The 8,867-nt window shown below is 28.5% G+C and overlaps 1 protein-coding gene across 1 annotated transcript; it reads right to left on the reverse strand.

The window, feature by feature from the left end:
- Nucleotides 1–71: 71 nt before the first annotated feature.
- Nucleotides 72–4,464, reverse strand: LOC105761647 (polygalacturonase ADPG2). The gene is made up of 9 exons (XM_012579513.2): nucleotides 4,076–4,464; nucleotides 3,017–3,148; nucleotides 2,742–2,915; nucleotides 2,626–2,646; nucleotides 1,915–2,122; nucleotides 1,742–1,823; nucleotides 1,535–1,643; nucleotides 547–663; nucleotides 72–463 (listed from the first exon to the last, which is right to left on the reverse strand). The coding sequence occupies exons 1-9, from the start codon at nucleotides 4,421–4,423 to the stop codon at nucleotides 242–244; spliced, it is 1,413 nt and encodes a 470-aa protein (XP_012434967.1). The 5' UTR covers nucleotides 4,424–4,464; the 3' UTR covers nucleotides 72–241.
- Between the last annotated feature and the right edge of the window lie 4,403 nt (nucleotides 4,465–8,867).

Below are 8,867 nucleotides of genomic sequence, written 5' to 3' on the forward strand. Positions count from 1 at the left end.
AGGAAGAATAGTTATAGTATTTATGAAAGGATCCCTGAATTTGTAAACAATTATGAAACAACATAGGAACTTAAACTTTATTCAAATTCAACCACATAATCATATTTTACAACAGTGTTATTCAATCTTTTCTTTTCCAAATTGTTTCATATTATTCTTTAACATGGATTTATTTACAGAGTCAGACTGTATAATATATATATATATATATATATATATATAGTTTTATATGTTAAAGGGATTAAGGGCATTGTGGGAAAACATTATCCCCTTCCTTCAATATGACATTATTGCAAATAGCTTTAGCTGGTCTATGTTCTTGTTCCTGCAACAAGTTCACATTTTGCAACACAATCCCTTGACAAGGATGATTTTTGCTGCAATTAAAATTTATTGCAAATTCAGAAGTACTTGTCCCATTAATGTTGTTGTACAACACGTCTTTCACTTGAACTGCTGAGCTCTACAATGAATTAAAAAACCAAAATAAGTTATGGATTACTCATTGGGACAAATAAACAAACAGTTGGTGGGTAATTCAAATACCTGTTCCTTGCATGTCTTGCTTTGATCACAGTAGTTTTGGTCTATGATGATCGGGTTACTCACGTTGTACATTTCAATGTTTTGAAATATGATGTTGCTTGCAGTTCCTGATCCTCCCTGGACATCATTAAATCATTTATGTTACTTGGATTCGAAGTTTGACGTAAGTATATATCCGAGATGGGTATGCTTAATTCTTTTTAGGGTTTTTCATATTTTTGGAGTAGATTTGTCGAGTTAGTTTTTGAACAGGTCAATCTAGATCAGATTAGGTCATTTTGAGTTTGAGACATTTTTGGGCTCAAACTATTTAGGGTCCAAATCTATCGAGTTTGAGTTAGTTTATGTTTGGGTTGTTTTGGGTTTTTCCGTTCAAGTCATTGTGATTCGGATCATTTTAGGTTATGATCACTTCATGTTAGAGTTACGTCAATTAGATATATTTTGGGTTTTGGTCATTTAAAGTTGGTTAAAATATATTGTAGATTTTTGTACTCTTCATAAATTCGAGTTTAGTCCATGTACTCTTTTTTAGAAATATAGTCTCCACTTTTTAAATTTTAGAATTCAAGTCCAATTGTTAGCATTGTTATTTTTTTGTTAAATTTGTAGGTGTGGCATTTTGAAATTAAAAAAAAGATACTCACTTGGTAGCAATGTACCTAAAAAAATAATGTTGTAATGACACTTCATTTAACAAAATAATCTTAACAGTATTAACGGTTTGACCCGAATTTGAAATCTGAAAAATAGATGGACTAAATTTCAAATTTATGAAGAACACATGAACTTATATCATATTTTTAGCATTTTAAAATTTAGTTCGAATTGAACGTTTGAAACAGTTGAATTTTTATGATCAAATTGAGTTTAATTAGATTTTGAGATTAAATCCGAAAAACAAATCTAATTTAAAAGATCGTACCCCGATACCATGTTGGATTATATTTCAAATATGGATATTGAACATAAACACTTCAAAACTTACCTGCCATGTCTTGATTCTAACTCCATTTGCAGTCCCATATAATTTAGCTCCATCAATAGTCACACCAGAGACATAAGCCTTTGAATTTTTAGATCCTAAGCTCCCAATGCTGAGTTACAATCATCACAAATATGAGTACATAAACCCTAAAATTTTATTGGAAATATATATATATATATATATATATAAAAGTTAGAGTTAAATCACCTAATTCCGTGACCTGGACCGCACGTTATGTCCATAGCTTGCATGTTTTGAGATCCGTTTACAATGGAGATACAATCATCACCTTAGTTAAGAACAAAAACATTTAAATTAAATGTTCGGACTTAAAGTTCAAATCTCAATATTTGTAACTCTTAATAAATTAAAAACGATACCTGTTCCAATGATGGAGCTTGTGATCCGAATGTTTTTTGTTTCTGTTATATGAATCCCATCGGTATTTGGACTTATTTTTGGGGAGGTTATCTTGAATCCAGAGGCTTCAACATTGGTGCATTTTTCAAAGGAAACATGTATTTGTTGCGCATCTCGAATGTTCAAGTTCCGAACTACCAAGTTTTGGCTATTGTAGAAGGTAACAGCCTGTAATAATATAGAGAGAGTTTACCAACTCTAGATTTGTTTAACCCTCAGGTCACTCATCCGAAATTGAAGTTCAATATAGTATTTGAGAGGGTTTAGACAAAAATATTAAATATCAAAAATGAGTTTGAACAAAAAAATTAAACTCATTTAAAATATAGGTCAAACTTGAGTTCAAACATTCAAGATTGAAACCTGGCCCGATTTTAACTTTCTAATTTAATATACTATATAATTTATATCAAATTAAAGGTAACATAAAGTTTACTTTTTTAAGAAAATATAACCAGACTTAAAAACGGGTTTTAGTTAGTTATTTAAAAAAAATTTGAAGTACAAATTTTTGTTGGATCGAGCTTAGGAAAGGCTAGATTGTATTAATACTATGAAACGGTCCGGCCTAATCTATAAACACCTCTACAAAAGACTTGTATGTAATTATCGAAGATCGAAGATTATCTTAGGGGAAAAACATAAAGAAAAAAGAAAGAACTTTAACATACCGTTGGAGCATCCTTGCATGGCTGCAAAACAATGCAACAAAAAATTGTCATTAAATTTTGATTAGAGAATTGAACCAAATGGTTAACTATATATGAAGTATTAAATATAAACTTACGAGATTTTTGTTAATTTTGCATGAATTTTGCCACCAAATCATCCCATTCCCATTAATAACCCCACCATCATGGCCTTCAACCAACAAATTATCAACCTTTTGAAACAAAAGCCAGTGTCTACTATCTTCATTGTAATCTGATCTGTCATCTGATGCCATTATGTTCCCCAGTATCTGCAATTTTTTTTAAATACGAGTCCGTTAATTGTTAAAATCTTTAATGTTACTTCAACTCGAGTGTCAAACAGTATGTTGAAAATGTTTCAAGGACTAACCTGGATTGTAAGATTGGAATTGCAGGGACCTGAAAATTTAACAGGTTTGAGAATATAGTTCTTTCCTTCGGGTACTTGAAGAATTACTGCACCATTCAATGAGCAAGCTTTCTTCCATGCCTTCTCAAATGCCTGAAGTTTTAGACAACAATGGCTTAAATTTTGACCAGAGCTCGAAGAATAGTTCGATATTTAAGAGAGTTTGAATAGAAATATTAAATATAAATAATGGGTTTTGATAAAAAATTTATTTTGAAAATGGGTCAACTTTAGAATATTTGAGTCTAACTTAGTTTGACTTGTTTTTAAGTTTAGATTATGTTAATTAAAACTTTTTGATAAAGATATTAAAATGAACAATGGATTTAAATAAAAATCCGGTTAAAATGGGTCAAGTTTAGACAACAAAATGCAAACAATTTAGGAAAATAATTGCTTAAATTTCCGATCAACTCAAGATTGATTTGATATTTGAAAATGTTTGAATAAAAATATGAAGTACGAACAATAGATTTAATAAAAAATTTATTTAAAATGGGTCAAGTTTGGACTTAATATTTGAGCCTACTTAGTTTGATTGTTTTAAATTTATAAATGAAAGTTAAATATCTAAATATAAAAAAATTGTTTATGTTTAAATACTTAAATATAATATAAAATATAAAAAATAATATGAGACAATTTAAACGAATCTATGTTAACTACTTATAAATATAATTGAGCCAAACCGAACTTAAATAAACATGTACATTGTTAGCATGAACTCGGCCCGGCCCTCAACTCTACAAGTTAGCAGGGGTGGGCTCTAAAAATTTAGAAAATTGTCATTAAATCTTTCAAAATTTTATAAATTTTACTTTCGACTTTCAAAAATTTTGAAATTTTTGATTAATTTTCTTTAAAAATATAATTAAACCTATTAAATTTTTTTAGAATTCTCAATAAACCTCAAATTTTTTTGTAAAAAATTAATTAAACCCCAAAATTTAATGCGATATTCCACCACAACTAAATTACTAAAACTCAAATGAAAAAAAAAAAAAAGGTAAGTGCATTGACCTCAGTGTCAACATTTTTATCACCATAAGCACCAAAATCATCAACATTAACAACAGTTTCAGTCCACCTCAAAGCGACACCATATCCCTGCTTCATGCCAAGAACTTCATCGTCCCTTAACGCCACCGTCATTGGATCCTCGAGCTTCATTCCGCCGCCTTCGATGGCTGTAAAATACGAAGGGTACGCTCCCGGATCGTACCCGGCAGCCATTTCATCTTCAACATTATAATTATTGCAAGAAGCATTCAAATCCTCTTTCAAAGCATTGTAATGTGAAAACAAAGAGAATAAGATTAGTACTATGAAATATGAGAATACTAGTGATTGTATATTTTGTTGAGCCATTTTTAGAAAATAAAATGAGGAAATGAAGGGAAAATAGTAATATGAAAGGTATTGGAGAAATGGGTTTTGTGAGTTAGATTTTAATGAAGAAATTTTATATTTATAGATGAAAAAAAAATTGAAAAAATAAAATAAACGAAAATGGGTTGCTTTGTCTTTTGGACAAAACTAGGTATGGTCTGCCCATATAAGAGGTTGAGACGAAATAATCTCTTTGGCTTCATTTATACATATTATTAAAATCGATTCGGTTAACGGGTATGCATAGGTATCGGTTAAGCTTTTGCTTCGGATATGTAAAGATGAAGTTAGGAATTATGTGATGGGTTCGAGATAAAAATTGAATTTTTAACTTTTATTTAGGGGCCTAAAATTGCAATTTTTCCTTCAAAAAGAATTAAATTAAACTATTTATATTTAAAAGCCACTAAATTTACATTTATACCATCCAGTTATACTTACTTAGAGATGAAATTGTTAAGTACTCAAAATGTAATTTTATTACTATATTAATTTATAATTTCCTAAATTTCGAAGGATTAAAGGATAAACTTTACCAATTTTGGATGATCAAGGCCATTGCCAATCTTTTATCTATGCCCTGTTTTCCTCCATATGTGAGTTTATATATATTTGATGAGCTAATATAATTTTATATGCTATTAATAAATGAGATAACGTGTAAATAATAAGTTCTGAGAAATGATCAAAATGCAATTTTACCATTAAATTAATTCGATTGCCATGAGCATTATTGTCGGGAGGACGTGAGTTTGAGTGTGCTAAAATGCATTATCCTCCTATTTATGGGTTGAGTAGGAGCTATAGGTAATTCTAGACATTGTATCAAAAAAACAGCAAATATAATCAGAACCTAAATTATTCAATATATATATATATATATATATTTACCAATTTTGGAATGGCCAAAGTCATCATTGCTTACCTCTTATATATGCCCTTTTGCTCCATATTTGAGTTTATATTTGATGCACTACCAATATATATTTTTATATACTGTCAATAAACCAGATAACGATGTGTCGTAAAAATAAATTTATATATATATAAATGTCACATTTCCTTCACAAAATTCTTATAACTTGGTGCATATCTCATGAATTTGATAGAGGAGTTATGGATATGTGAAAGTAATGTTTCTTGGATTTGATGTTATAACTTATAAGCACTTTTGGTTTTATTTAAAGGTGAATAATAATTGGGATAACTGAAAAGAAAACAAAATTCTTGTTGGTTTGCACAAAAGTGGGGAAAAAAAGTTAAAAAGCATAGATTTTTTAATATACTATTTTATATTTAGATTTGATATTATTTTGTATTATTTTTGGCCCAATCTGGTATTTATATTTGACACATATTATATAATTTTGGTATTTAAAGGTAACGCTATTAATTTTTAGGATTTAATTCGGGCTTTAAGGTTGATTTGGTGAAAGTTAATTGCTAATATTTTTCATGATTTTGTTAATAGAATAAATTTAGTGTTAATTGTTAAATGCAATCTTATGGACGTGACTTAATTTAGGTTTTAAAGTTGATTTGATGAAAATTCATATCAGCAATTAATTTTCATCAAATCAACCTTAAAATTGAAATTAAACACTAAAAGATTAACACTCCAAGTATTTGAAGAATCACTGCATCATTTAATGAGCAAGCTTTCTTCCATGCCTTCTCAAATGCCTTTTTTTTTTTCCGGGCAACAACAAATTTGAAGAGTTTCAAACAATAATGACTTAAATTTTCACCAAAATTCAAAGACTTGTTCGATATTTGGTTGAGTTTGAACATAAATATTAAGAATAAACAATGGGTTTAGGTAAAAAAATCAATTTAAAAATGAGTCAAGTTTAGGCTCAATATTCGAGTTCTACTCTTATTCAATTTGATCTTTTTAAATTTAGAATACATCATTGAAAATATTTTAACAAAAACAAATAATAAGTTTAGATTAAAAATCTAATTAAAAATAGATCAAGTTTTGACAATATAAAGGCAAACAACTTCAGACAAACAATGGCTTAAATTTTCAACCAAACTCAAGACTCATTTGATATTTGAAAATGTTTAAATAAAATAATAAGCATCAACAATGGGTTTAGATAAAAAAACTGTTTAAAATGGGTCAAGTTTGATAAAACTAAAAGAACTAGGGTGCTAAAATTTTGTAATTAAAATGGCTTAAATTGAAATTTTACTTTTATTTGAGGGCCAACATTGCATTTTCCCTTTAAAAACTAAAAAAGTTAAACTGAATTATTTACATTTGGGAGGCACTAAAATTGCAATTATCAATTAAACTTTTGCTCAGGGAGTTAAAATATTGTTTTAGGGAACTAAAATGAATAACAATTTTTAGGAGGGTTAAAGTATAATTTTATTGTTATATTAACATATAATTTCATAAATTTTAAAAACTAAATAGAAAATTTACCAATTTTGGAAGACCTCCTTTTGCTTTATATATGGGTTTATATATATTTTATGCACCCTTGATGTATAATTTTATATATTATTAATAAATCATGTGATGATGGATTGTAAAAAAAATGAAATTAAATGTTGATTGAGTCTTAACTCGATTGATATCGGTATTGTTGTCAGTATAGGAAGACGTCTGTTCGAATACGTTGAAATGCATTATCCTCCTATTTAAGTATCAGGAAGGAGCTATGGGTAATTTTAGACATCTTATTAAAAAGAGCAGATATAATAACAACCTATAATGAAATTAAATAATTTTTTTTAAAATTAGATTATGTGTCCTTATTTGATTGCATTCCCTTCACAAAATTCTTAGTGCCTACCTCATGAAATTTGACAGAGTTATGATAAGGAAAATTAGGGTTTCAAGAACTTGATTTTATAAGCATTTTTTGTTTTATTTTAAAAGGGGAAATAATGATTGGGATAACCAAGAAAACCACTTTCTTGTTGATTTGCCTAAAAAGTGAGGGGAAATTAGTTAAAAAGCATAGTCTTAAAACAAAATTCCTATATATTAGATTCTTGTAATTCACACCAAATATAATTTGCCACAAATCATTGTCATGCATGATACAAACAATCCTTCTATTAGACTACTTTTTTAATTTAGTTAATATACTATTTATAGTAATAATAGTTGATAAATATTTACATTGTTTTTAATTTATGAGTATATTTCTTATTTTTTATTTATTGAAAAAAATATTTAAAACGACTAAATAATAAAAAATACTTAAATCAACATAAACGCAAAACACCCTTCGTTTGGCTTTGCTTACTCAAGACCCCTTGTTCAAAAAACGAACAGGTTCACTTGACGCTTTAAGGATGGTTGTGTTAAAGTAGGGCAACCTACAATATAGGTAGGACCACACAACACGTACCATAATGACAACTATCCTGCAACAACAATGCTCATTTGGCATCTCACCTCTGACTTATCAGTACAGCCATACAAGTCGCCACGTGGTGCTATAAGACAAGGGACAACCCCTTATATAAACTAGAGCGCATGAGAAAACAAGAATCTTCTTCTTCAAGCCACCCTCACCCTCACCCTCACCCTCTCCCTTCCTTCCCACTATCGACTCTCCGCTATGTACGAGTAATCAAACTTCATTTCCTCCACCTTCTCTTCCTTGTTGGTACTCAATATCAACAATTTTAATAATCCTTTAACCTTTTAAGTTATATCCAAATAAACCTTTAATGTATAATTTACACATAGATGCATTCCTTAACATTTATCAACTTAAGTAGAAATAAAATGTAAAAATAATATAGGGCTTATTTAAATAAAATAATAAAGTTTATAGGCTTTTAGTATTTTAACCTAAAAACATGGTTAGTAAAGTCCTTTACATATATATATATATTTTTGTCCTAAAAAATAAAGATTGATGATTACTCTTGTAAAATGCATGGACTCGTAATGGTTTTCTCAATATTTTAAAACCCTTATCCAAAACACTTCATTTTTGCTTATGTAATTTTTATCCTTTTTTGTTCTTTTTTCTTTTACCTTTTTTAACATTTTAATATTTTTATATTTTCATGAAAATATAAGTATTATATTGAATATTTCAATTTCAGTTTTCATGTTCCAAAAGGTTAGGATTTTTTTCCCAAAAAAAATGTTTTTTTAATGAGGGAAAAAGGAAGGAAAAGGTTGTTCAAAATAAAAAGAAAAACGGGATCAATGTCAACTGAAGACTTGATATAAATTCATTACCACGTCACCCATGATCCAAAAGCTATGTTGTTTTTTCACTTAGGTGTCTGAAGTTTTTTTTTTATCAAAAGTGATACTTAAATTTGTCATGTTTTACATTCTTATTGGATGGTATCATGATTTGGGGTAAAATAAGATAAATTTGATAGTTTAAGTACTACTTTTAACCATAAAAACTTTAAGTACCAAAGTGGAAAAAGCGAT

This window comes from Gossypium raimondii, chromosome 11 (assembly GCF_025698545.1).
Source record: "Gossypium raimondii isolate GPD5lz chromosome 11, ASM2569854v1, whole genome shotgun sequence".
Classification (NCBI taxonomy): Eukaryota; Viridiplantae; Streptophyta; class Magnoliopsida; order Malvales; family Malvaceae; genus Gossypium; species Gossypium raimondii.

Excerpts from the sequence above, each read along its gene's own strand:
- LOC105761647 (XM_012579513.2), bottom strand. The coding sequence starts at position 4,423 with ATGGCTCAACAAAATATACAATCACTAGTATTCTCATATTTCATAGTA. Across the intron at positions 2,123-2,625 it reads CATGCAAGGATGCTCCAACG|GCTGTTACCTTCTACAATAG; the intron begins GTATGTTAAAGT and ends ATATTATTACAG. Across the intron at positions 1,644-1,741 it reads GGTCCAGGTCACGGAATTAG|CATTGGGAGCTTAGGATCTA; the intron begins GTGATTTAACTC and ends ATTGTAACTCAG.